Raw genomic sequence first — 27823 nt, 5'->3', positions numbered from 1 at the left:
GAGAGAGGCCCAAGGCTTTGGGCCCAGCTCTCCGCAGAACAGCTCTCTGGCTGCCCTTCAGGGTTTCTGTTTTTTAAAGTAGTTCTGTTGTCAGAGAAGTTTGAAACCCCGGGACTGGACGGCTGCTTGGGTTTCTTGGGTTCCTACCAGCCCTGCCCCGTCTTCCCACTCCCCTCCTTCCCAGGCCAGTAGAGGCCATCCCATCCTGGAAGGACCAAGAAAAGCCCAGCTGCTAACCCAGGACGCTGGGGCAGGTGTGGGAAGATGTAAACTGTCCTTCCCCAGCCCCCCCCACCCCGGCCCCCTGCCACGTCCCGCCCTGCATGTCCCCACCCTCCCTGCCAGTCTGGGCGCCCAGCCTGCTGACAGTGGGTCCCTCTCTCCATGCTGCTGCTATTGTCTGGGGTCATGGAATTGTGGCTGGGGAGGGGGCAGAGGGTGGGAGGAAGGGAGGGGGTCGGGAGGGGGTCTCCCCAGGAAGGCGGATGTGGCTCTGCTCCCGTGCTCTGGGTAAGTTACGTGTGAGTCATGGCCACCGCCCGCCCTGTGAATTCCAGCTGGGGTGGGGCCCCCGGAGGTCCCAGGGCTCCGGGTTACAAGAAGCTGCAACAGGGAGACCCAGATGGGGGCCCGACAGACGCTGCTGCACTTTTATCTATCGCTTTACTCCTTTACTTCGACCCCACCTAGGCCCCCGGAATGCTTGTGCGGCTTTCAGACACCTCACGTGTCCTGAGGGCCTCGGGCCACGTCTGGCGTCCTTGGTGTCCTCTCCGTGTCACCCACCAAGCCACCCACATTGTCACCCACACTGGGGACAAATGTGTCATGACTGCACTGACAGTGCCACCGACCCTGCCCACCAGGGACCTCAGTGTTCCGCTCTGCCCTGGCTGCCCGTCGGGGTGGGGGAATGAGGGGGTGGAAGAACCGAATCCACGTGCGGCTCCTCCAGGCTGCCCCGGGCAACTGCTTCGGCCTTGGAGGGGCTGGCCTGCCTTGCAAATACCAGGCACTGAGGAGACTCCTAGATTCTTCATTGCGAATCTAAATGGTACTACCTCTGGGACCTGTGCGTGTGGTCCGTCCCCGATCAGAAAACCTGGGAACACCAGCCCGAGTCACTACTCTGGGCAGCTTGGCACGGAGAGTGTCGCTGGCCTGCGACCAAGAGGGTGAACGGCAAGCACGTGTCACCTCGAAGAAGTGGGGCTCCCGTGTTACTGAAGCTTGAAGAACCAGGTTTGGGGACTCACTCCAGTGGGAAGAGTGAGGGGTACGGCTTTCCAAAAAGCGAGCAGAGATTCACAGTATTTCTCAAAGTGTGAAGGGGGTCCTCAAGACCCTTCCAGGGCCTCTGTGAGGGCCTCTTTTCCAGTGACACAGCAGCACGATGCTACATTTTCTTTGTAGACTTCAACCGGAACAACCTACTGCAAGACACCGAATGCAGAAGCAGTGCGTGTGAGAATCCAGCTGTCTTCTACTAAGCCAGCCACACACGAAAGGGAGTCACACGACTATGAAACAATGCCGCTCTTCTCACTATATTTTTTCTTTTGGAAAATACAGTTATTTTCACAAAAATTTCTTTCACATTGCAAGTTTATTAACTTTAAATGAATGCATAAATAAATCTTTAAAATATTTTTGTTTTGATTTCTTATATAGCAGATAGCATTTATAAGATATGACCCACAGAGAGAAAACCTCTTTGAGGTCCTCCATAATTTAGAGTATAAAGGTTCCTCAAAAAATTAAAAACAGAACTACCATACAATCCAGCAATCCCACTTCTGGGTATATATCCAAAGGAAATGAAAACGTACTATTAAAGAGATATCTCCACTCCCATGTTCACTGCAGCGTTATTCCCAACAGCCAAGACACGGCGACAACCTAAGTGCCCATCAGCCTAAGACTGGATATAGCAGTTGTGGTCTATGTACACGATGGAATACTATTCTGCCGCGAGAAAGAAAGAAATCCTGACATTTGCAACAACGTGGATAGACCCTGAGGACATTATGCTCAGTGAGATAAGTCAGAGAAAGACAAATACTGCATGATTTCACTTATATGTGGAACCTAAGAAGAACTGAACTCTGAAAAACAGAGTGGATTGGGGCTGGGGGGTAGGGGAATGGGAGACGGTGTTTAAAGGTACATACTTGCAACTAGAAGAAAAATAAGTCCTGGAGACTAATACACAGTACAACTATGAAAGACAACAAAACTATTGTTACCAACACTAGAAAAAGTGATATTTATGGGACAAGACAGGGGTGTTGGCTAACGCAACAATGGCAACCACATTGCAATATAAATGTATCAAGTCAATACACTGTGGGCCTTAAACAATGTTACAGGTCAATTATATCTCAATTTAAAAGAGTTAAAAAAGTATAAAGAGGGCTCTTGGACTTCCCTGGTGGTCCAGTGGTTAAGACTCTGCGCTTCCGCTCAAGGGGGCGTGGGTTTGATCCCTGGTTGGGGAAGTTCCACACGCCGCGCAGCACGGCCAGAAACAAAAACAAAAACAATTAAATTAGAAAAAATAAAGAGGGCTCTTGATACCGAAAACAGCTGGAGAACCGCAGCGCTAGAAGCATGGGGTACCCTGGGAGAAAGGGGCTAAGCTGAGCCAGGCAAGGAGCCAGGGAGCCCCTGGGGAGGGTGCAGCTTCCCTGCTGTGTTCTCTCCCATCACGTCACTCCGACCCTCAGCGAGGCTCCCTGTTGATGCGGGTGTGGTTTTGGCGGTGGAGCGGGGTGGGGGGTGGGGGGTGGGGGGTCTGGGAGAGGAAGCTCCGCCCATGCCCACAGCTCGTCTCTGGTGTCTGGGAGCAGAAGCGATATCAATCTCGGGGGCTGGCCCCGAACTAGTGAGCTGGCACCGTGGGGACCCCGGGCAGCTTCAGAGGGGGCCCCCAGGACCTCGGCAGCGCTTGGGGTGGAGGGTCAGCAGGGAATTTTGACACTTGCCTGACCGCCAGCCTCTCCTCTTCTTGGTCTTTATGGGTATAATCAGAGATTTTAGATCCAGGTCACTGCTCTTACTGTTTTAATTTGTGGGTTTTTTTTTTTAATTGTTAAAGGCACTCTATCGATGATAAAATTTGGCCATTTGCATTCAGTCTGAACACAGATTTGCACGTCTTTGGGACTGCGATAGCGTTCAGGGCCACCGCTCAGCCCTTCCCTGGAGCTGCTCCCATACCTGCACCTCATGCCGTCGCTGCCGGAGAACGTCATCCAGAATGAATACACGGGTGGTTATTTTCTGAGCTCTAGCCTACCTGAAAAATCCTTTATGTTAACGTCGCACCTGAAGGCAACCTGGCTAGAGAGAAACTAACCTTCAAAACGCGGTAGCCCCCTGGTACTCAGCATGGCAGGCGACTCTGAGGCAGCCTGGGTTTTGTGTCTTTAGCTGCTTTTTCTGCCCAGACGTCCATGGGACTGTCTTTGCCAATAACCTCTAGCTGCCTCTCCTGGATGGTCTCAGCACACGGTCCCCTTCCCAGGAACATCAGTTCAACATACAGCATAGCCCGAAAAGCGGCTGATGTCTTTACAACAATCTCACAACGTCACCAAAAGGGCACCCTCATGACAGCCCACCAAAACTCCTAACATCCCTTCCTTGTGTCTCCCCCAAGACCCCACCTGTCCCTCAGCGGCTCGACCCTGCAAACCCTCTCAGCACCCAGCCCTTCCCTTCCTAATACAAATCAAATCAACTTCTCTGGCTCATCCAGTTCTTAGCTCAAGCCACCGCCAGCCCCACTCTAACCAGAAGATGCCAGTGTTGATGAGGATGGACACACAGCTGGAGCTCCTGTGCATTGCTGGTAGGAATGTGAAGTGATGCAGCTACCGTGGAGAACACCACGGCGATCCTTCAAAAAATTAAAAACAGAGTTACCGTATGACCCAGCGACTCCACTTCTGGGTACATATGCCAAAGAACTGAAAGCAGGGACTCAGACAGATCCTTCTATGCCTATGTTCATAGCAGCATTATTCACAATGGTCAAAAGGTGGAAACGACCCAAGTGTCCATCAGCTTCTACAGACACATGGATAAACAGAGTGTGGTGTATGTCTACAATGGAATAAGAAGGAATGAGATCTGACATATGCCACACTGTGGACGATCCTTGAGGACATTACGCTGAGAGAAATCAGTCACAAAAGGATGAGTCCACGCATATGAGGTACCCAGAGAAGTCAACTTCATAGACACAGAGTAGAACGGCGGGTGCCAGGGGCTTTCGGGGAGAGAGGCTGGGGAGTTGTTTCTTGGGGACAGAGTTTCAGTTTTGCAAGATGAAAAGAGTTCTGAGGATGACGGTGGTGACGGTTGCAAAACAATGTGAATGTGCTTAATGATACTCAAGTGTAGAAATGGTTAATTTAAGATGGTAAATTGTATGTGATGTGCATTTTGCAACAATTTAAATTTTAAAAAAAGGTCCTGCCACTTAGGCAGGCAAAAACAGACACCTTCCTGAGATACGAGGGAGCACATGTTTCTGGCCATTGTTTTTCTGCCTGCCACACCTGGTTATTACAATTTTTTACCACTGTGTGTCTAGTTGTGGGTGTTTTCTTTGAATTTACCTTCAGTGTTGGGGTCATTCCATCTACAAACATGGACCTTTTTACAGCCTGTCTCATCAGGAGGGCGGATGCCGGCTCTGAGCGCCTTCTGACCTCTTCTCGTGTTCATCCCGTAACACACGCCCGTGGACGGGCCGGGTTTGCCTTCTGCCACTGACCTCATGTCTGGCACCGTCAACCCCACTCCCACTGCTTCCAGTCAGGACTGTGTGTTGGCCAGCGTTTCGAGTCCTTGCAATTCTTATTTCGCTCATCGATCTCCCTTTTCATCTCACCCTCTTTTTTCTCTTTTTTGCTTCTTTTCGTGGCATTTTGTTCTTTTCCCACGAAGTTCATTTCCCCCGGATCCTGCCGTAGATCATTCCAGAGTCAGGGTCCAGCCTCCACAGTATTTCTCCAACGCACAGGGTTATTTTCCCCACTTGCTCACCCCTGAAGGAGGGGTGATCTAGTGAGACCCCCATCCACCATCTGTCTAGTGTGATGTTGTGATTTATAATAAGAAATAGATATTTGGTCTTTGTTCTCTTTCTGGCACAGAGCTCCTAAAACCTGCGGAATTTCCTAACTGATGAGAGAGACAAAGGTGTCTTTTATTATGAGATGACATTTTTTTTTTTTTTTTGCGGTACGCGGGCCTCTCACTGTTGCGGCCTCTCCTGTTGCGGAGCACAGGCTCCGGACGCGCAGGCCCAGCCGCTCCGCGGCATGTGGGATCTTCCCAGACTGGGGCACGAACCCATGTCCCCTGCATCGGCAGGCAGACTCTCAACCACTGCGCCACCAGGGAAACCCAGAGGTGACTTTTTTAATGACTTTATTTTTGTTAATGAGGTGACTTTTGGAAGGCCCCTTGGTCACCTGAGGATGGGGCCAGGGGAACCAACCATGTCATTAGAGGTTGGAACTTTCAGTCCCGTCCCTATCTCAGGGAGGGGAGAGGGGATGAAGAGAATCAGTCACCAATGGCAACCGAGGTAATCAGTCGAGCCTATGTGATGAAATCTCCAGAAACTCTCCAGAGTGCGGGGTTCGGAGAGCTTCTGGGTCAGTGAGCACGGGGAGGTGTGGAGAGTGGACACCTGGAGGGCTGGAAGCTCCGTGTCCTTCTCCACACCTGGTCCTGTGCCTCTCTCCCATCTGGCTGCTCCTGAGTTACATCTTTTTTTTTTTTAATTTATTAATTGTTGGCTGTGTTGGGTCTTGGTTGCTGTGCATGGGCTTTCTCTAGTTGCGGCGCGCGGGGGCTACTCTTCGTTGTGGTGCACGGGCTTCTCATTGTAGTGGCTTCTCTTGTTGCAGAGCACAGGCTCTAGGCTCACACGGGCTTCAGTAGTTGCAGCACACAGGCTTCAGTAGTTGCGGCATGCGGGCTCAGTAGTTGTGGCACACGGGCTTAGCTGCTCCGCGGCCTGTGGGATCTTCCTGGTGCCCAAACCCGTGTCCCCTGCATCGGCAGGTGGATTCTTAACCACTGCGCCACGAGGGAAGTCTCGAGTTACATCCTTTTATAATAAACTAGTGAGTAAAATGTTTTCCTGAGTTCTGTGAGCCACTCAAATTAATCCAACCCAAGGAGAGGGTCGTGAGAACCTCCAACCTATAGCTGATTGGTCAGAAGCACGGGTAACAACCTGGACTTGTGATTAGAGTCTGAAGTGGGGGGCTGCCTTGTGGGATCCCCTTAACCTGTGGGATCGGACACCACCTCTGGGTAGAGAGCATCAGAATCGAGTTGAATTGTAGGACACCCAGCTCATGTCGAGTAACTGCCTGTTGGTGTGAAAACCACACCCGTATGTTGGAATTTTAACCAGAATCTTGACCTTGTCCCACGGCTGCCTCCCTGGATAAGAGCTGAGTCCACCTCTCAGGTTCTGGTTTGTAAGGAGCCCAGCCTGGGGACCACACCCCGGACACTGAGCTAATGTGACTCTGACCTTGGGAAGGGACATCTTTGCCCACCTCCACAGCCTGGGCCGCCAAAACTCCAAAGATGGAGTCTGTGGAAACCCACAGTGGTGTCCACATCCCAGGACTTCCCCATCCCTGGCTGAGCCCACGGGCCACGCTGGACGGCCAGCGGCCACCGCTCGCGGGCTTCCCTTTCTCCCGCCTGCCTGGTGGAGGTAGCGTCTGAGGGCGGCTTTCTCCAAATACACGCAGAGATGCCTGGGGAGGTGCAGTGAGGGCAGCGCTCAACAGTACTGTTTCTGCCCCCGAATCACTGCTCGCGTGGGAAAGGGGCAGCTGCCTGACGACTCCCTCCGACTGGGGAGAAGGGGGCTTCCCCTTCCTCTGGGAGGTCTCAGCTTCCGGGGGGAGCCGGGGCAGCTCCATCTGTCTCAGAGCTGGAAGGGGTTCCTCCCAGGCCGCCCACCTTTCTTGGCTTTCAGGAATTTTCATCTGCTTTTGGTGTGTCTCCGCAGGTATTTTAGGCGAAAGCCACTCAGCAGGCTGCCACGCACTCGCTATTTTAAACCACGAGCACCCTCTTGCCTTTTAAGTTCCAGGTTTTGGGCCTGTTCCCAGGAGGAAGGCCCTGCGGGAAATGCGCTTGTGTCTGTCTCTCTCCTCCAGGCATGAAGCTACGGCTCGAGCCCGGGGAAGGAGCAGGCAGCAGGCTCCGCATATTAACCAGAAAAGGTAGACAGCTGCATTGAGGCCACCGGAGCCCGCGTGCGCGGGGCGATAACGAGGCAGTGATCGCACGCGGTCCTCCTCTGGAACATCAGAGGCCACTCTTCCGGGGGAGGGACACAGTCTGCAGTACTGGCCTGCCTGGGCCACCGGTCTCCGTGTCCCCTCCCCCTTGACATTCTGGCTGCCTCGGGGATTCCCAAGGGAGGGACGGGAACTGCCAGGTGCTGTCAGGGAGATGCAGCCCCAGGAAGCCGCCAAGGGGAGAAGCCAGAGGAGCTCCGCGTGAATGAAGACCACGACCTCTAAGGAAGGTGGGCAGAGTCCCGCCGGGGATGGACGGGGTGGACGGGACACCTGGGGCAAGGTACACACCACGTGTGAGAAACGGAAACGGATGCGCCGGGCTAAATGGCAGCGCCCCAGAGACAACTCCACATCCCTAGTCCCCAGAACGTGCGAATTTATCTCATTTGGAAAAAGGGTCTTTGCAGATTAAGGATCTCAAGACGAGATCATCTTGGGTTACCCAGCTGGGCCCTAAATCCAACGCCAGGTGTCCTTACAAGAGACAGACACAGAGAAGAAGGGGATGGGAAGATGGACGCAGCCAGGGCCACCAGCCACTGAAGCGGCGAAGAGTGAACTCTCCCGACAGCCTCTCAAGGGAGGGTGGCCTGCCCACACCTTGATTTGAAGCTTCTGGTCTCCAGAGCTGTGAGAGAAGAAGTTTCTGTCGTTCGAAGCCACCAAAACAGTGGTCGTCTGTGACGGCAGCCCTAGGAAACTAATACAGCGGATGGAAACAGCGGTGGCATTTTCCCCAGGGGACGCACCAAGGCGAAAAGGTTAGGGCAAGTGGGCGGGGACCCCTTTCCTCCTCTGGCCTGTGCTGACCTCATCCAGGAGCACAGCTGTGGGCAACTGGGACCGTTATCGGCAGAAACCTCCTTGCTGCCTCCACCAGCCCTGGGTCCTCTCTGGATGCGTGTACCCCCGACACACTCTCCTTTGCTGTCTGCTCCCAGAGGTGGGACTGGGCTAGTCAGAGATGCTCCCTGTAGGGAATTTCCTGGCGCTCCAGTGGCTAGGACTCCGTGCTTTCACTCCCGAGGGCCCGGGGTTCAATGCCTGGACAGGGTTAACTAAGATCCCGCAAGCTGGGTGGCACAGCCAAAAAAAAAAAAAAAAGAAATGCTCCCTATAGAACCACATCCCCTAAGACGGTTTCCAGCCCAGTGTAAGAAAGAACATTTAAAAACAAGTGGGAAAGGGAATCCTGACACGCACTGCAACAGGATGAACCGGGAGGACAAGATGCTAAATGAAATAAGGCGGTCACAGAAGGACACATACTGTACGATTCCACTCGTATGAGGTCCCTAGAGGAGTCCAATCCAGAAGGGAGGATGGAGGGTGCCGGGGGCTGGGGAGAAGGGGATGGGGAATTAGTGTTTAATGGGGACAGAGTTTCAGTTTGGGAAAATGAAGCGCTCTGTAGATGAATGGTTGCACAACACTGTAGATGTGCTTAAGGCCACTGAACTGTACACGTAAAAGTGGTTAAAATGGTAAGTTTTATGTTATCTACACTTTACCACAATTTAAAAAAAATCAAGTAGTGAGTTCACAGACACTGGAACTATGTAAGCAGTGGGGAGAGATCCCTTAGTGCTGCTGTAGCAGGAGTTCTGTACCAGGAGGGAAGGTCGCTGCTAAGGACTCTTTCTTCGGGCCCCCTGGGATGCACGATCCCGGAGCCAAGGGCGTGGGGTGTTCACCATCCAAGAGGACACCGCTAAACAGCTGAAGAGGTGGGGCCCTGAGGGCAGGAGGAACAGGGGAGGACAGATGAAAGGAACAGCAGCAGACAGAATCCAGCCCAGCGGTGAAGCCGCCCGGACAGGGGAGTTGGAGGGGGCGCAGTTCGGGGTACTGAGGACAGAAGGTCGCTCTTGGGCTCATCCGCTGCCTCTTAACCCCGGAGGCGTTGAATTACACCGGCAGACACTGGAGTAATGCGGCTCAGATGCACCCAGAAATTCATAAATCTGACGCTTCACACACTTGTAACACTTCAGAGAATCACCTAACAGATAAGGCCCGCAATTCCGATCTGAAAGGGGAAAGTGAGTAACTGACTTTAGGCTTATGATTTTAAGCAGGACGCTGAAGGAGGATCTGGCCGAGTTTGTGACAGTTTCGAAATGTCTAACAGAATTTAATATTCACCGTATTTATAAGCTTATTGCATTTTAAGAACTGTGCGGGAGCTTGGGAAAGTCCCGCTTTTTAGGACGGCTACTTATAAACTTAAGAAAACTGGATATATTAAATTTGCGAAATCACTAAGATATTGAAAGAAACTTAACAAAGTTATAAGCCCGCTACCCTTAAATGTGATTATTTAAATCTACTAGATTCATAAACAGAATGGCATTTGTAGCTTAGACTTAAAATCTTAGGGAAACAGTAGGCTTTAACACTTTTTAGTTCAGTATGTTGAATCGTAACTGAGAAAATCTAGCACCCATGAGTACTGCGTGTGTCTGTATATATGTGTGTGTATGTGTGTGTGTGGTGTGTGTGCACAAACACGCCCCAAGGACACCATAAACCTCCCAGGGACACGACAATGAGGCCGAGGTCCGGGCGGGCAGCTGTCTTTGTGTTTGTGTGTCCAGTGTAGCCCGTCCCCGGGAAGAGAGGCCAGAGGCGTGCGCGTGCGCGCGCGCACGCACGCACGCACACACACACACACACACACACACACACACACACACACACACACACACACACACACTCTCAGACTTCAGAAACACCAAACGGCAAAGCAAACTTGAAGAAGTCATAAAAGCTACTGCCGCGTTGGCCTCTCCCTGAAAGAAACCCGCTGGCATTGGCCTGCTTGCTGGCAAGGCTGCTCCCGCCGGCTCCAGGGTGGGCGCTGCCCCTCGGGCCACCGGCCGCCGCTGCCCTGCCCGCTTGCCTGTCCAGCTGAGGGGCGAGGCCGGTTCTCTCGTCCCACCGCAGGGCCGCCGTCCCCCAGGGGCGGCTGGGGGCTCCTGCCCCTCCACGACCACCGACCCTGCAGGGTTTGAAGGTGGGCACCCTGGCAGGCGACCCTCCTTAACTGTGACAAGTGCCTGGTGGGTCTGCTCTTCCTGCCAGCACGCAGTGTGCTGGCTTCACGGCTGCACGTTATTTGTGTTTTAACTTTGAGGTCTTTAAAAACGACACTCTCTGCACAAAGCAGGCCTCTGGAAACAGATGTTTGACCATGGCCAAGTGTAATGCAATTAAAATCCAAGAAACAGCAGTAGCAACAAATAAATAAAAGGCTGCTTTCTCTTCAGAAAAACATAAAATCAGCCGGGAGGCACAGCAGGCCTGAAGAGGGTTTGCTCTGCCCCCTGCCCCTACAGCCAGGTCCACCCAGGCTCTGCTCAGGGCGGGGCAGGAGCCCCCCAGGCTCCAGGCCTGAGGTAGCCCCTAGGTCACTGTGTGGCCCCAGGAACGTGCCCCCCACCCCTGCGCCCTGCTCCCGTCCGATGTTTCAGCCACCGCTTTAAGACTGAAAGGCTGGGAGCATTCGCGCTACTTCCCAAACTTATTTTCCAGCCTCCCGCTCCCCAGAGCACCTTGTGGGCTTATGATTCTGCAGAAAGGCTGGGGCCAGCCGGTCCCTGAGGTCCACCCGCTCCTACATTCCACAGATTCTCAGCACTGTCATCCACCCCGCGTCCTCCTGATCTATGCTTGGGAGATAATCCTTTGTTGATGGCTTTCGGTGAATGCATTTAAGCCCATTTGTCTTTCCATGTGGTTACTGTTGTCCATTTTAAATAAAAGGTTTGGTCCATTGTGGAAGGAAATGCAGAAGAAGAAGGGGTGGAGGAGTGACTTCAAGGCTCCTCTGGCTCCCTGACAACCTGCTTTCCAAGCAGGACAGGCTGCATGGGACAGCCCACTTCTCAGAGTGAGAAGTCGAGGACCGGAGGGTTGCGATCCAGTGGCAGTGCGGGGGGGGCCGCGGGGGCCTCCAGAAGTTCCTTACCCGCCTCCGCCAGACATCAGCCCTTGGAAGACAAGTGTAACAGTCAGCGTTCTCCAGAGGAACAGACCTGATAAGAGGGGTGTGTGAGAGAGAGAGGGAGGCGTGAGGAATAGTGACTGTGGGAGCTGGCAGGTCTGAGGGCAGGCAGCCTGGGGCAGAATTCCTCCGCCTTTTCTCTCCAGGGACTTCAACTGATCGCCTGAGGCCGACCCACACTACACAAGGTCACCCGCTTTACACAAGGTTGACTGATTGCACGTTAATCTCATCTAAAAAATATCTTTGCGGCAGTATCTAGACTCACATTTGACCAAAAACTGGGTACCATGGCCTTGCCGAGATGGCACATAAAATCAACCCCCTCCCCCAGACTAGGGGTCTTTACCACTTTAAATCTCTAGGTCAGAGGCAAGGCCCGGGCACAGCCTCCGAGAATCTGGGGAAGCATAGATGAGTCACACAGGACAGGGAGTCCAGCTCGAATGCAGCTCACACCCAAGTGCAGGGGTAAGAGGTCCCCCAGGTCCACGGCTGCGGCGAGGCCCTGCCTGCCTGCGCTCCAGCTCAGCTGATTTCCCCAAGACCTTTTCTCTGGGCAGCGGGGGGTGGGGCAGGAGTGGACCCAAGGAAGGAGCCCTGGCCAGGTGGACTCTTCCCCATCTCAAGGCCCTGCCTCGGGGCCTCACTGCCCCACAAGTGGAAGAACCAGGGGCCACAACCAGCAGCAACAAGAAAGAATCAGTGAGCCTCAAAGGCTGCAAGGGGCAGTGTCCTTGGGGAGGGAGGGCCTTTGCCTGGTCTCTGGGAGGTCACCAAGTTTGTCCACAGCTTCCGGGGACCCTGGGAGGGCCGGGGTGGAGGTGGAAGTGGGTGAAGTGAAAGGGCCAAAGTGACAGGCCCGTGGAGGCCCAGAGCCTCCTGCCCGGGTCCCAGGTCTCTCTCCCGGTCCCAGGGTCCCTGGGTTCTGCCCACAGGATTTCCTTGGTGGCGTCTCCCCACCGAAGCCTGGCCCAGGCGCAACACACCGGCTCTCACGTCCCCAGCCAGCTGCCTCTGCTCCTTTGGGTTTCCTGGCCAGCTCCTGCCAGCTTTCCAAAACGGTTTCTCCAGTTCCATCCTGCTGCCCCCTCTCCTATTCCAGGCCTGCTCCCCCAACTTCCTGAGCCTCTGGCCCCCTCACAGTGCCCACTTCTAGGCCCTCGCGCGTGGACCAGCCTCCCACTGAGATGTGTCACACCGAAAACATCTCTATTATTCTCCCCCTGCTTGACTGGGCCGATTCTCAACCAGCAGGTGATTTCTGGAGAGATGGGAATTCTCAGAACAGGTAACTTGGAAACTTGTGTCTGAGCTTCCATCTCCGAGAACCTCCCTCCTCCCGATGGTCCCTGGGCTGGCAGCTGTTTGGAAACCCCGAAACTCCGCAACTGCAGAAGAAAATAGAAAACGTAGATCGGCCGATGAGAATGGTAAGAAGTTCGAAGACTGGCTCGTACTAGGAAAAACTAAACTGAAGGGAGTTATTTCATCTGGAGACGTGGAGGTTATTTACAGGGGGTGCAAGCATCCAGATCTAGTTTCCCCCAGAATCAGCGGAGGCGGGGATGCAAACAGTCTGGGAAGCTGGGGAGGGATTCCTGGTCCCCAGGACATGGGCGAGGGGCTGGAGTCCTTGGGAGCCCAGCAAGGAAGGACTCTCTGATCTACCTGTGTCCCCCCTGATGCTCCCCCCTGAGCCTGACTCCAGACTCACTGATGTCTTTGCATCTGTCCAACGCCCTTGGAGAGGCAGGAGTGTTGATCTGGAACCTTCTAGAAGAAGATACCCAATCGTTTCAGCTCCCTGATTCAGGAGGGAGAGGGCAAGCGTTCAGCTCAGAGGCAGAAATCATGTTCTGGCTGACATTGCACTGTTCCCTGCCGTAGGTGATGTAGGAAGGCCATGCCCGAGGGGGCAAATGGGAGAAGGGGTGAGCCTCCTGACTGGCTTCAGCTGATAAAGACTGAACTTCTGTGCACCTTCACCAAGGATGCTAAGTACAGCTGTGCAGGATGCACACTGCACAAGGGTGTCTGGGTGGGGCTGAACTCACCAAGCCTTGACTTTGTCTCTGCCAACCAGAGAGGTGTCGTCTTCTACTTCTCACAAAGGTACTGTATGCGCCAGGAGCTGCCTTACATCTCACTGAAGGACTGAAGTGATGAGGCACCACTGGGCCACCTGGACTCACTCACTGAATGGCCTTCACGCCCCCAGAGTCCTTGGTTGCCGGGAGCAGGGGCGTGGCCACGCTCCACTGTGCGGGGACCACCCTCTCCTCGGGCTGTGCTCCACTCTCCACCTCCTCCAACTTCATCTGGGCCTCCACTGCCACATCATCCCACTTTAACAAACAAACCACTGAAAAAGTACCACACGGAGAACGTGCTGGGGGACAGGGGGCATGGACAGGAGAGGCACAGGCCTGAGCACCAGGACCGCTGGGAGGGACCAGGCAGGGCAGGTGAGACAAAGCCCCAACTAGGAAGTGGGGGGCTGGCGCCCTGCAGCTCCCAGCCCAGCTCCTGGTCCATTTGGGAGCCCCGAGGGAGGAAGGGTTTGTGCCGGTGTGCGGAGGTCAGCCCCAGGGGTCTGCTTCCCTCCAGAAGCCCCTCCCCGTGTCCCAGCTCTTGTACAAGGTGGGGACAAGGGAGTGACATCAGTGCACGACTGTGAATCCGGCTCATGTGGGAATGAACGAGTCCATCCCTGAATCCACGGGAGCCTGGTGGAACCTGCGTGGTGGCAGGGAACCTCAGTGGTCATCTCAGCCACACAGCCCTTCACTTTGTTGGTGGGGAAACTGAGACCAGAGAAGGGAAGGGGCTGGCAAGTTAGAGCCTGAGCCGGGACCAGAGCCGAGGTCCCCCCAGTTCCCAGTGAAGGCGACCACCAGAGCGGAGCCCTTTCTCGGAGCCCCGCTAAGCACCTGCACCAGCACCGGCCTCCTGGATCCTCACAACCCCTCCATGAGGTGGGGGGACAATTACTACCGTCTCTTCTGCCTCCCGGGGCCTAGACCACTGCCTGGAAGAGCGGGCACTAGACCGTGGGACACGTGAAACACTCTCAGGTCTTAGTTTTGCTCATCTGTATTTTCTTGTTTTCGTACAATGATGATGCGCTGCTTTTATAATATTAAAAAAGAAAACCCACCATTTTTTGCTTTAAGCAATATGCTGCTGACCTCACAAGACTATTTAAGGAGCAAGATAAACAGGAGAAAATGCTTTATGGGCTGGGAAGCAGCACGCAGGCGGGAGGGGTGTCTCCAGCGCCTGACCTCCCGCCCAAGGCACCGGGCACCGACCAGACCAGACAACCAACCCCCCCCCGCCACTGACTCCCTCCAGTTCTCACGGCCCCCATGGCTGCCTTCCTGACATGGAGGCTGGGGCGTGGCGGCTGCAGAGGGAAGCTGAACAAGATGGGGCCAAATAACAGAGACGAAAAGTCTGCTTCTCGCCCAGGGAGAGGGAGAGACACAGAGAAGGCCCAGGAGGCGGGCAGGAGAGAGGCAGACAGAGGCCGGGAGGCGGAGGCCAGAGCAGGCAGGGGCAGCCCTGGAGGTGGGCAGAGACCTCAGGTCCAACGTGAGGCCACCCTGCAGGCAAACACTGACATCCTCCACTCTCGCCCGACTCTGCGTCTATCCTGGTTAAGATGAAGTTAGAAACATCAAAATGCCACATCCCTTGAGCAGCAGCCTTCGGCAGAACTCCATATGGCTGCAGCAGCCAGGAGTTTGAGCTAATAAAAGTTAAAAAAAAAAAAGAGGCTGGGAAATGTTCCCAGAGAGCCACGTGGGCTCTGCTCGGGCCAGTGGGTGGGGTGGGGAGGAAAGCAGGCACTGTAAGGCCCGGCCCCCGCCCCGCTTGGCCCGTCAAGGTCACTGCTCTCATCAGAACAGCGGACTCTCCCAGCGACAGTGATGGGGCCCGCCGGTTTACACAACGGCTCCCACCCCCAGTTTCTCCTGAGGAGAGTGGATGTGACACAGCCGGAAGGCCAGGGCACGCAGCATAGGGTGGGGGGGTCACCCTTGTCACAGGCCGCCTGCGGTGCTGCTCCTGGCGGGAAAGTGACGGGGGCAGACGGCTGGCTGACACCTCCACTCGGGGTGGGGATCTCCCCGGATGTTGACCCCACCCCTTGGGCACCCCGATGGGGAGAAACCCTAATCACCTGGATAACCCTTCTGCAGGTGGCTCCGGCCTGCAGGCGTGTGTGGGCTGTGTGGGCGGACTGGCGCAGCCGCTGGAACCCTGAGGATGGGGGAGGCTGTACCAACAATGCCTCCGGTTACTGGCAGGATGACTCGAGAGGTCTGAGCCAGACCCTGCTGGCTCCTGAGCGAGGACACTGTCGGGGGGTGGGGCGGGGGTGGGGAGCGTCCCTGAGGACAAGCTTAAAATCCTCTCAAGGATTTCCTGTGCCCGGTATACGATCTGTGGCCTCTGCCAGCAAAGTGCACTTGGAAATGAAATGACTCTGGGCAAGGGGAGGGTGCCCCGATGCCCCAAGGCGGCGTTAGGCAAGGCGGGGGGGTGGGGGTCCGCGGTGGAGCCCAGGCTGTTTGTGGGCATCTCTGAGGGGGCGGGCATTAGCTCTAGCAGAGGGCCCCCTCCGCACCAGACCTGAAGCCAGGATAGCTGGCCCAGCCCCGGCCCTGCCGTCTCCCCGCCCCCCGGCCATACTGAGGTGGCCGTGTCCTGGCCTTGGAAACCAGTAGAGCAGGCCCTGGCATGGGATTCCTCCTGCTTCTGCAGCCCTGGAAATGCCCAGCCCGGTCAGAGAGCAGCAGCGTTTAAAAAGGCAGGTTTCTCTTTGCGGATGGAACAAACATGATTCAGCACAAGCAGCGAGTGAGGAACGTGGAGGCCAGCCTCCAGTCAGGCTCCACTCTCTCCCGCCACCTCAGCAGAGGCCCTGCGCTGCACCTGCCGAGCGGGATCCCCACGGAGCCCTCGGAGGCCGGGCACCATGCCACTCCCCTCTCCAAGAACACCACCGCCTGGCGGGCCGCCAGGCCACAGCCGATTCCTATGGACACGGCTCCCAGGAATCCAACCAAATGACAGCAAACTCGCCAGATCTCACGACCGTACCAGCCGGCCGGGCAAATAAGCCCCTGGACGCACAGCCCAGATCCAAGGGCTTGCCGAGGACATGCCGTGACAGTGCATCCCCAGCACACGACTCACTCGAGATTGCAGCAGCTGGTGTTCAACACAAAGGCCGTGGTGGGGTCTCCACCCTCAGGGAGCATGTGACATAGCCTGACAAACAAAAATGGACAGCGGGGAAACCTACGTCTGTAGGGACGATTAAATCCACACAGCCTAACCGGCACCCGGATCTCAGAGCCCTGGGCTGACGTGGCTCAGAAGGGTGGCCTTGGAAAGGTAAGGAGCATTCCGCGGAAATGAGGAAGTGCATCCCAGGTGGAGAAGAACGAGATCGAGGCTGAGGGTGCGGAACTCCCTGCTCGTTGTCTGGTGGCCTTCCAAGCTGCTCGCCTAAGCAATCCTCTTGGGGGGTTGTCGGAGGAAAAAGCACCCAACCTCCAGGTTCCCAAGGGCCCTCCGCGTGCTCGCCCCTTAGCCAGCCTCCTGGGGCAGCCAGACATCCTCGTTGCTGAGGGTTCCTTTCTGCACTGCTGGTGAGGCTCACGTTCCCAGGGGCCACAGCGTCGGGCTAAGCCTGGCACAGCTCTGCTCAGCAGGGCTGCGCCACACTGAGGGGCAATAAGCCAACCCGACCAGACCCTCTTTATGGGAAAGCAGGGAGGAGGCAGCCACCTCAGCCTGGGGTGTCCCGGGGAAACTGAGCCCTTCCTCTGGTGCTCCGGGAAGCTGGCTGATGGCCCAGTCTGGGATCTGGGGACTCAGAGAAACCACTGCTCTGAAGAGATGACACCCCACCTCCCTTGTAGCTCGGCACTTGCCCTCTCTCCATGACTAAAGGTTACTTCTTCCTCAGGGCTCCTTGAAGATGGCAAGTGTGAGCATAAGACTTAGGAAGCAACATCTGGGGAAGGGTGAGGCCTGCAGGAACGGGGCCGGGGGAGGGGAGAGGAGCGGCCTCTTCTATCCACAGCTGACTTCTTTCATCCCCACGCCGCCCCACACTGCTTCTGAACTTGCAGTGAGCTTTTGACCCCGACTGAGCCCTGGTCAGGTAGACAGAATCTGAAACATCCTGGGCCCGGCCGGAGAAAGGGTGTGAGACCCTGCCCGCAGCCCGCCCAGACCCCAAGCAGATTCTCCTGTTTCTTATCATCGTGGCCGGGAGAACGAGTCTTGATTTGCAGAGCCAAGGCAATTTCACACACTTTGTAGCATTTGCTCTGCTCAGTACCTCAGATGCCCTCTGGGAAACAAGGAAACACCACACAGAGGTTATCAGCTGGGTCCAAGGTCAAAGCAGACTGAGGACCGGAAGGAAGGCAAGCTGCCCGAGCTGACCCTTGGCCCCAGGCTCTTACTGAGATGACACGGCTCCTACAGGGAAGGGGGCGGCTCTCTGCTCCTTCCAGGCAGCTGGCAGCTTCCTGGCATCCTGCCTGCACCCCCAGCACAGCTCGGCATCCTTAACATTAAGGAGGCCTTCTGATTCCTCTCTGGCAAGGGACAGGCTCGGACAGGCTGGAGAGTCTCCCATCAGGGAAACCACCCCCCAAATCTCAGGTTGGAAAGAATCCTAGATTCAGAAGCGGCAGCCACCATCCTTCAGCCCACTGTGAATCGCCACACGTGGTCCCGGGGTCTCTAGTTCCACATCCTGAGCCTGTAGCAAGTCACATGGTCGGGGGAGGGGAGGTCCCAGATGGGGGCATATCCTGAACTTGGGGTCTGCGAACCCTCCGAAATACTTGCAAGATTGTGAATGTTGCTGCACTGGTCTGGGAAGAGTGTCTAGAACTCTTTCAGGGCCACAAAAAGCTCACGGACTCGAGAGGGTGAAGAACCACAGGGACTGAGGACCTCCAGCCTCCTCCCCCCTCGGGCTCTGGGCAGCCACACACGTTGTCAAACACAGGAGCAAGTGCGGACGCCGTGGCTGTCAGGTTGCCACCATCTCTGCCTGTTTCTCTTCATCAACGCCACCCTGCGCCTTGTGGGGCTGGGACAGCATCCCAGCAGGACCAGCCCCTGAGCTCTGCACACCCCGCCTCTGCCCACTGTTACTGGCGAGGCCTTGCTGGTCCCCCCCCCGCGCTGAGGCCCCGGGTGTTTGCACCTCTCTCAGTGACTTCTCATTCCCTTTCTGAACATCACCACCTCCAGCCTAGAGGAGGAAACTCGAAAGGAAAATACGATTTAGGAGAAAGCCACTTCAGTGCACAGCACAGATGCAGCCCTACGTTCCTCCAAACAGCCTCAGGGTCCTAAAAAACCACCTCTTGGTTTCTCACAGACATTTGGACACCCGGGGCTCCCCTCCCACACCGCCCAGGGCCCACCGCCACTTCCTGGAGGGGCCCTGATCTGCAAGTTCTAGGCAACACAGCTCTCCAGGCGCCTTGGGCAGGCCCGTCACTGGCTCCAGAGAGGCCCACAGACCTCACCCAGAAGTCAGGAAAGCCCAGCACATGGCTGGAACTGGAGGGCAAGTTATGCTGCTGCTTTCACAGAAAAGGGTGAGCCTGGCTAACCTCTGCCCTCCATCAGCCCTCGCAGTCCTGCCACTGAGAAGGGTGTCAGGACACAACAAGGCACTATCTCTCCAGAAATGCTCTGTCTCAGGGACCCTGTGGGGGTCACAGGGACGCATCTACTCTCCGAAACGAGCATCCCCAGGATGTGGAATCACACTCAGCCTCGAGGGTCTGCCTCACCCCGCAGGCCCCAGCGGACCGACTGGCGGCACTGTGCTCTTTCACCCTCCCAGAAGGGCTTGTCTGGACCTCCACCGTCAGCCCCTCCACGGTCCTGAATCCTCCGAAGCACCCACCCCGGTGCGAGGGAACAGCACATGATCAGAAAAACCTTCTCACTGTCTGGTGTGCAAATGGATATGATGGTCTGGAAAATCCATTATGCCGTTTGAAAGCAAAACAGTTTCCACAGAGGCCATACACTGGTTTCCAGTTTTTGAAAGACAAAGAAATACACACCAAGAAAGTTATGTGGTGTGGAATATCATCTTTCTTTGATGACTGGGCTCAGAGAAGGCACCTGGGGATCCAGTGGCATCTCAGGCAGCCTTCCGGACGCTGTTTGGGAAAGTGGAGGCCAGAGCAGAAGCCTCTGCTTCCCTCTCCCTGTACAGCACACACCTTGGGAACATACACTCCAGGGTAACCCACACCACATATAAAGGGGGTTGGGGGTCTGCTGCAGACTCCAGGAGGGATGTGGGTCTGATTCGATTTTGGAAGCTCCTCCCGGGAAGGTTCTCCTACAGCCTCTCTCATCAGTGATGGAAGAACTTCAGAAAGGCCACCCGAGAGGCCCCCTCCCCCATCCCCTCCGGACTCCACCACTAACGGGGTCAATCTAGCAAGAATACGGGCTTGGACTCAGCTACTCTCACAAAGCCCCGCCAAGACAACCTCTGGGGATGCAGCTCTCTGCGACTCCACAAAATCCACGGAGCAGGCCGCCCCCTCCCTCAAAAGAAAGTGAGGAAGGAAAAAAGCCAAAGAGAGGTGGGGGACAGCGTCAGCCCCAAGGCAGCCCCAAAGCAGAGGAGACCAGCCAGATGTGCAAGGACGGTCCCTAACCAGCGGGGCAGGGACGGGAACAGGCTGAGGGCAGAGTGCAGGCAGCCTCCTGAAGTCCCTGCAGATAGACAGTCACGCAGGAACCCAGTCCAGCCCCCCCCCCCGCCCCACTCCACTGCTCCGCGGGGGCCCCCGGCTGAGCGCCTGCCAAAGTTAGTCACAGAAGAGAAAACCTTGTCGCCCACCCGAACCGCCATCCGGGACGCCTCTTCTCCAGGAGGCCTCCCGGGTGGGCAAAGCCCCTGGGGACTGCCATCTATCTCACCAGCCCCAGGGCTGCGCCCTTGGACGCCCCCTGGGGAAGCTGACGACTGCGCATTCCTTGAGGACCCTTGACGGGGGTGACTGCCGGCGGGTAGAGGGGAAGAAAAGCGCCTCGGCCCAGGCAGGCATCCCCTCCCACGAACCGTCCCCGGGACCAGCCTCCTCCTTCTTCAGTCCTTGCCTGCGGAGGACTGAAGCGGGGACATTATTCCAACAGGTCCCCCTCAGCCGGGCCTCACCGGGCCAGCCTTCCTCCGCCCTGTCCTGAGGCCTCGAATTCAGGGGCAGCGTCGAGGCACCTGCGGCGAGACCGGGCTCCATCCCCGCGAGCAGGGGCCCGGGCGGTTCCCCTCGGCGCTCCGGGGCCTCTGCGGGAAGGGGCGGGGCGCCCCCGCGCCCCCTCCCGGCGCTCACCTGGCGCAGGTGCTGCAGCAGCGTCCCCGCCTCCTCCCGCCGGCCCTGGCGCACCATCCGCAGCAGCTCCTGGACCATGCCGACGCGCCGGTGGTAGGGGGGCAGCCCCGAGCCGGCGCCCGCGCGCCCCGCCTTGTCCCCGGCGCGCAGCAGCAGCGACGCCCAGAAGTCGGGCCGCTCGCGGCGGGGGCCGGGCGCCGCGCCGGGGCTGGCTCTCTCCGCCAGGCTGCCCTTGGTCTGCCGGGTGCCCATGCCGCCGCCGCCGCCGCCCGCGCTCTCCGCGGCGGGCCGCGACGCCGCGTCCCCGCCGCCGCCGCCCGCCCCTCTGCCGCCCGGCGCGCGCGCCTCCCGGGCGGCAACTTTCGGGGAACTGTTGCGCGCGGGCGGGCGGGGTCGGCGGCGGCGTCCGCGCTCCTCCTCCGCGCTCCCCGGGCGCGCTCCCCCGGCGTTCGCCGCCCGCCCGCCGGCCCCGCCCCGGCCTGGCCGCCCCGCCCCCGGCTCCGCAGCCGCGCGCCTCCCAGGCCTCGCGTGCCCCCCTCCTCCCCTCCCCGCTCCTCCGCTCCTGCTGGGCCGCCCGGCGCCCCCTCCGTGGGGTCCCCGCGCCGCGCCCCCTGCCGGCTGCCGCGCTGCGCCTCCCGGGCGGTGGCGCGGGGCGAAGGGGGCGGCCGGGGTCTTCCCTCCCGGCCGGCACCACTCTCCCCAGATGCTTCCACGACCGCGCGCGGGTGAGGCCCATAGGAGGGGAGGGTAGGGGAGGGGGTCCGTGCGCTCGGCGACGTGGGGAAGGTTTGGAGCATGGAAGCTGTGGGGTGGGGGGGCGGGTCTCAGCCCCGGAGTCGGGTTTCTCAAAGCGGGCGCCGCTGAGCATCAGAGCCCAAGTCGTCCGAGGGCTGGTTGAGAACGCAGACTCCCGGGCCTCGCCCCAGACCCGCCCGATGACAGTTTCCGCGGCGGGGCCTGGCGAGCTGCATTTTTAGCCAGCCTCTCGGCTGATTCTGACGGACACTCCTTTGAGACTCGGCCAGTGGCGGCGGGCGGTGGTGCATGAACCAGAAACCAGGTGCAAGGCTGCGTGTTGTGTGCGTGTTCTTTTAGGGAGAGCCCATTGCTGGCATCAGTCAGTGTCAAAGGGTTTGGACCATCCAGGTGCAAAGAACAGCTGTCTTCTCTTGCTCTCGCTCTCACACCTCTGGAGAAGGGGCCTGGGGGTAACCCCCGTGCAAAAAAGCAGAAGCATGCCTGCAAGCAGCCCCACGGCACGTTCCTACCGTCCCCTCCGTTCCTGGCTCCACGCCAGACCAGCCCTCACCCCCTTGGTGCGGCAGATCCCCCGGGGTCAGATGGCGCTAGGAAAGCTGACCACAGCCCTGCCAGAGAGAAGGCTCAGGCACCTGGGGACCTCCTCTGTCGCGACCCGGACCACCCTGGTCTCAGGGTCACGGCTGCGGGAGGAGCAGCAGTTGTGTCCTTGCCTCTGACCCCGGCCCCGGGTGCTGCTCGGGGGAAAGGACAGCGTGGGATGTAGGGCAGGAGAGTCGGATCCCGAATCAGAGAGAGCTGAAGTCCACTGTGTCCTGAGCCCGGAGCGTCAGGCAAGTCCTCAGCTCCCTCCTGTGCCGCGTGGGAGGAGAACACTGTGCCCTGAGCTGGGAGGGTAAGAGGAGGGGTACAGAAACTCCAAGCAGGGTGCACGTGCCCCACAGAGGACTCGCCTCCTCCCACTCTGTGAGTGAACGCTGGGTCAGCCCCCAGTACCTGGAGGGCGGGCTGTGTGTCCCCCAGCTGGCTTCTTCTGCCCTCTGGACGCCCCACTCGCAAGGGCCCACCTCTGCCGGCAGAGAACGCTCAGTCTTCCTGAAGGCTGGCTTCGCAGGGCTGGGCGACACCTTCCAAATTCACCTGCACCCTTTGTGTGTAGAACACACCTGTTGGCATCTCCAGAGAACCCCGGCCAGGAAACACTTAGGTGCCTCTCATCTCTAACCTGCAGGACCACGAGGCAAAGTGGCCTCCAGGAAACGTGCTGACCAGGCCCCTCCCTAGGGACGCTGGGCTCCACTCCCCTGGCAGGTTGGCCGGCGGGAGGGCGTGTGGCTGGAGCAATGCCATCTCAGTGGAAGAGGGCCCAGGCCATCCCCGCTGGGATCTGAGTGCCACCCCCTTCCTCTCCTCCAGAGACCTGGTTCCATCCTTCTCCTTGCTCTTAATTTCACCCCCAATTTTCCCTCTTTTCTGGCTTGTTCTCCTCAGTATGTAATCTGCTCAAATCTCTTCCATCTATTTAGAAAGGAAACTTGTATTTGCTCCCACCCCTCCGGTTCCCAAGGCCCCATCTCTCTCTTCTCAGCCAAGTTCCTTAGAGATACCTTGTATGTACGTCCATTCATTCCTCACCCACTCCACTTTGGCTTCTGGCCGCACCACGTCACTGAAATGTCTCTTGCCAGTGACCTAGTTGCTAAACTCAGTGACTACTTTCAGTCTTCATCTTCCTTGACTTTTAAGCATCATCTGATCCTGTTGCCTACTCTGTTTTGATGGAAACTGCACTCCCTTGGCCTGTAAGGAACTGCTCTCCTCCAGGCTTCTTTCTTGACGTCCTCTGGGAGCTCCCTTTCTTAGCCGTATCCTTTACTCATTGCTGCTACCCTGGGTGCGACCCCAGACCTCTTCCTAGGCAATATTTTTTTCTTTAAATTAATTAATTAATTTTGGGTTGCATCGGGTCTTCGTTGCTGCACGCAGGCTTTTCTCTAGTTGCAGCGAGCGAGGGCTACTCTTCATTGCAGTGCACGGGCTTCTCATTGTGGTGGCTTCTCTTGTTGCGGAGCACGGGCTCTAGGTGCACGGGCTTCAGTAGTTGTGGCACGCAGGCTCAGTAGCTGTGGCACGCAGGCTCAGTAGCTGTGGCGCGCAGGCTTAGTTGCTTAGATGCGGCATGTGGCATCTTCCCAGACCAGGGCTCAAACCTGTGTCCCCTGCATTAGCAGGCGGATTCTTAACCACTGAGCCACCAGGGAAGCCCTAGGCAATGTTATTTATACTCATGGCTTCATCTGACATGCACACACTGATGACTCTAAGTCTCTCTCTCCAACTCACAAGCTGCTAAGTTAACCTGTCACTGAATCTTGGCTGCTGGCAGAAGACATGACGCTGGGTCAGAGACACAGGACTTTCTATTCAGGCACCCACCGCACCTAGCGTGAGCATCAGCATATTTGCATCAGTTCCCCTGGCCTCTGAGTCCTGCAGGAGCAGTGTGCTGGGCCCAGAGGGATTCTGCGCACGCAGCGGGTTTGCACCACCAAGGGTGGAGGACACCCAGCTTGGGAATCTACCGCTTATACAGGAAGCCGGTAAGCAAGCCAGGAGGAAACAAACAGCGCTGAGAAGTGGTCCAGATGCAAAGTGGCCAGGCCCTGCCTTCCTGGCACACATGGCGAGATGTGAAGGAGTGAGAGAGGCCCGTGGAGGATTCTCTCTTCCACCAGTGGGTACTTCAGACTCCACAAACGAGCACATCTCCTTCCCAACCTGCCTGCCCTGCGACCTGCCCACTCTGGGCTCTGTTTCCTGTGAGTAGCGGCAGCCAGAAACCCTGGAGCCACTGTGCACTCAGGTCTCTGAGCATCTGTGTCTGGTCCCCGAGTCCAGGTGATGGTGCCCAGGGTGGTAGCTCTCATCTGTGTGTGTTCACTGCGTGCTCCGTCTCGGGCTTTGTGCTCTCCAGGACAGTGCTCTTTCATCCTTTCAACAGCTGTGAGGTCGGTCTTACTATTGTCCTGACTTCACAGCTGAGGAAATGGACTCTGGAGGTTAGTATGGGCGGGGCGGGGATTCACACTCAGGTCTGCCTACCCTGAAAGCCTAGCTGTGAATATGACTTGATATCATGGACCCTACTGGATACACATTACACCGTACAGCCCCAGCCTTGTGGACGACCTGTCGTTTTCACCCCAACCATTGCGTCACAATAGCCTTCTTTCTAACTTGTCTCCCCACCGCCAGTCTTGCCCCTTCTAGTGCATCTTCCGTGGAGCAGCAGGCGCCATCATTCTAAAAGGGGAAACACGGTCACAGTCACACAGACACACACAACCTCTCGCCCTTCAGTGACTTCTATCCCTTTCGGTCCAAACTACTCAACATGCATTGCTGTTCTCCAGGTGCTATACTGTCATCATCCTGTGTTACTTACACCCGTCCCAAGATGCCATATTCCCTTTTTTTTTGGCCATGCCGCACGGCTTGCAGGATCTCAGTTCCCTGACCAGGGATTGAACCCAGGCCACGGCAGTGAAAGCTCGGAATCCTAACCACTAAGGCCATCAGGGAACTCCCAAGATGCCATCTCCTGTGCCTTTGCACACACTGCATATGTTCCTGGGATGTCGTCCTTCACCTCCTTAACAGATGCCTAGTCCTTCCTCAGGTCTCAGTTTAGGTATCACCTCCCTCAGGAAGCCTTCCCTGAATGCCTCCCAGGCCTGCCTCCATGTGACTACAATACCCCGTGAATACGACTGCGTATCTTGTTTCTACCGTTCGTTGGCACGTGCTGCTAATCTTCTGCCTGGAGCATCCTTCTTCATCCCTTCATTGGCCAATCCCTCTTCTTCCCTTGCCTCCCACCAGTCGGTTAGGTGTCCATCTCGTGTTTCTCCAAGTCTGACCGCCTGTGCCGATACTGCTGTCGTGGCTGGTGACCTCATCAGGGAGGAGCTCGGCAAACATTTGCTGAACGAAAATCCCGTGGCCCCCCCCCCCCACTCCCCGTGCACAGCAGGCGCTCAGGAACCAGAGCGCTGATATGCCGGTGGGGTGTGTTGACATAGACGACCTTCAGGAAATCCATTCGCAGGCAACTGAGAAGCAAACGGGACAAGAAAGTTGAGAGCGCTAATGTAGCTTGTTCCTTCAAGAAACTTGCTTGTGCACATGGGACCAGAGGGACACGGGGCAGAGGGACCAGAGGGACCAGAGGGACACGGGGCAGAGGCTGCTGCTGTTCCTTGTTGGCGGCTTGTTACAAGGGAGATGGATCATGTACTTAGAGGGAATTTATCCTTTCGGTCATTCTCTTCTACGCAGGTAATTTTTGTAACATGAGAAGCATGTTACATGCTTCATACATGTTACAAGCATGGCCTTTTCTCACCATCAGACCTGCAATTACGGAATTCTCATCATGGTCTTTCTTTGAACACTCACTGCAGTTTCTTCTCCTGTTGTAAGACTTTGAAGTATAAGACGCCTAGTGAAAATTAAAGTTCTTTCAGATTATATAAATGCTTAAGTAGAAACATCTAATGTATGGATCAAACACTAAATATTTTTATCCATGATTCAAGCTCTTATTGCTGCAATACATTTGATTTTTTTTTTAATTTTACTTTTTAATATCTTTATTGGAGTATAATTGCTTTACCATGTGGTGTTAGTTTCTGCTGTACAACAAAGTGAATCAGCTATACGTATACATATATCCCCATATCCCCTCCCTCTTGCGTCTCCCTCCCACCCTCCCTATCCCACCCCTCTAGGTGGTCACAAAGCACCGAGCTGATCTCCCTGTGCTATGCGGCTGCTTCCCACTAGCTATCTATTTTACATCTGGTAGTGTATATATGTCCATGCCACTCTCTCACTTCATCCCAGCTTACCCTTCCCCCTCCCTGTGTCCTCAAGTCCATTCTCTACGTCTGCGTCTTTATTCCTATCCTGCCCCTAGGTTCTTCAGAACCATTTTCTTTTTTTTTTAGATTCCATATATATGTGTTAGTATATGGTATTTGTTTTTCTTTCTGACATACTTCACTCTGTATGACAGACTCTAGATCCATCCACCTCACTACAAATAACTCAATTTCGTTTCTTTTTATGGCTGAGTAATATTCCATTGTATATATGTGCCACATCTTCTTTATCCATTCATCTGTTGATGGACACTCAGGTCGCTTCCATGTCCTGGCTATTGTAAATAGAACGGCAATGAACATTGTGGTACATGACTATTTTTGAATTATAGTTTTCTCAGGGTATATGCCCAGTAGTGGGACTGCTGGATCATACGGTAATTCTATTTTTAGTTGTTGGTTTTTTTTTTTTTTTTTTTTTTTTTTTGCGGTACGCAGGCCTCTCACTGTTGTGGCCTCTCCCGCTGCGGAGCACAGGCTCCGGACGCGCAGGCTCAGCGGCCATGGCTCACGGGCCCAGCCGCTCCGCGGCATGTGGGATCTTCCCGGACCGGGGTACGAACCTATGTCCCCTGCATCGGCAGGCGGACTCTCAACCACTGTGCCACAAGGGAAGCCCCTATTTTTAGTTTTTTAAGGAACCTCCATACTGTTCTCCATAGTGGCTGTATCAATTTACATTCCCACCAGCAGTGCAAGAGGGTTCCCTTTTCTCCACACCCTCTCCAGCATTTATTGTTTGTAGATTTTTTGATGATGACCATTCTGACCGGTGTGAGGTGATACCTCACTGTAGTTTTGATTTGCTGCAATACATTTTACACTGATAATATTGAACCCTTTTCTTAATAATCATGCAAAAATGTTTTGATAGCCCTTTTTACAGCAGAAGAAACCAATGTTTAGAAAAAAGTAAAGAGTTTGGCCAATGCTTCCTGGAGAGCTGGAATTCAAAACCAGGTCTGCGCTGCTTGAGAGAATATAAATGCTCAACGTAATTAAAAATGTTTTGTTTGAAAATGTTATGTTGGTGCCGCTCATCTCTGAACGTGGGGAGAGGACTTAGTGGGAGGAGCTCAGGAGAGGAAGGCTCCTGCCAAGGTGCTGGGAGGTGGTCCAGAACATCACTGGAGGGATGAGCTTCAGACAAGCCTCAGGGAGACTCCAGCACAGATTTGGGAAAGGAGGAAGAAAGACACAAATAAGTCTGCAGATGGAAGAGAAACTAGGGGAGTAACTACCTGCTAAGGTGCCAGGAAGGCAGGGCAGGGGCTTGTGAAGGGAGGTGCAATGGGACCTCCACTGAGGGGAGAGGCAGCTGCCAGGCAGCTGGAGGGGAGGGCAGGCAGGACG

General features: G+C 56.0%; 1 protein-coding gene across 1 annotated transcript in view; it reads right to left on the bottom strand.

Moving 5' to 3' along the window:
* Positions 1–21125, bottom strand: part of LRRC75A (leucine rich repeat containing 75A) — a 35519-nt gene extending 14394 nt beyond the window's left edge. The window contains exon 1 of the mRNA XM_004266813.4: positions 20769–21125. Coding sequence (XP_004266861.1) covers positions 20769–21020 — 252 coding nt within the window. The 5' untranslated portion in view covers positions 21021–21125. The remainder of the gene's footprint in view (positions 1–20768) is intronic.
* Between the last annotated feature and the right edge of the window lie 6698 nt (positions 21126–27823).

This window comes from Orcinus orca, chromosome 19 (genome assembly GCF_937001465.1).
Source record: "Orcinus orca chromosome 19, mOrcOrc1.1, whole genome shotgun sequence".
NCBI classification, from domain to species: domain Eukaryota; kingdom Metazoa; phylum Chordata; class Mammalia; order Artiodactyla; family Delphinidae; genus Orcinus; species Orcinus orca.
The sequence above is the reverse complement of the archived record's forward strand: the minus strand, read 5'-3'. Positions and strand labels throughout refer to the sequence as shown.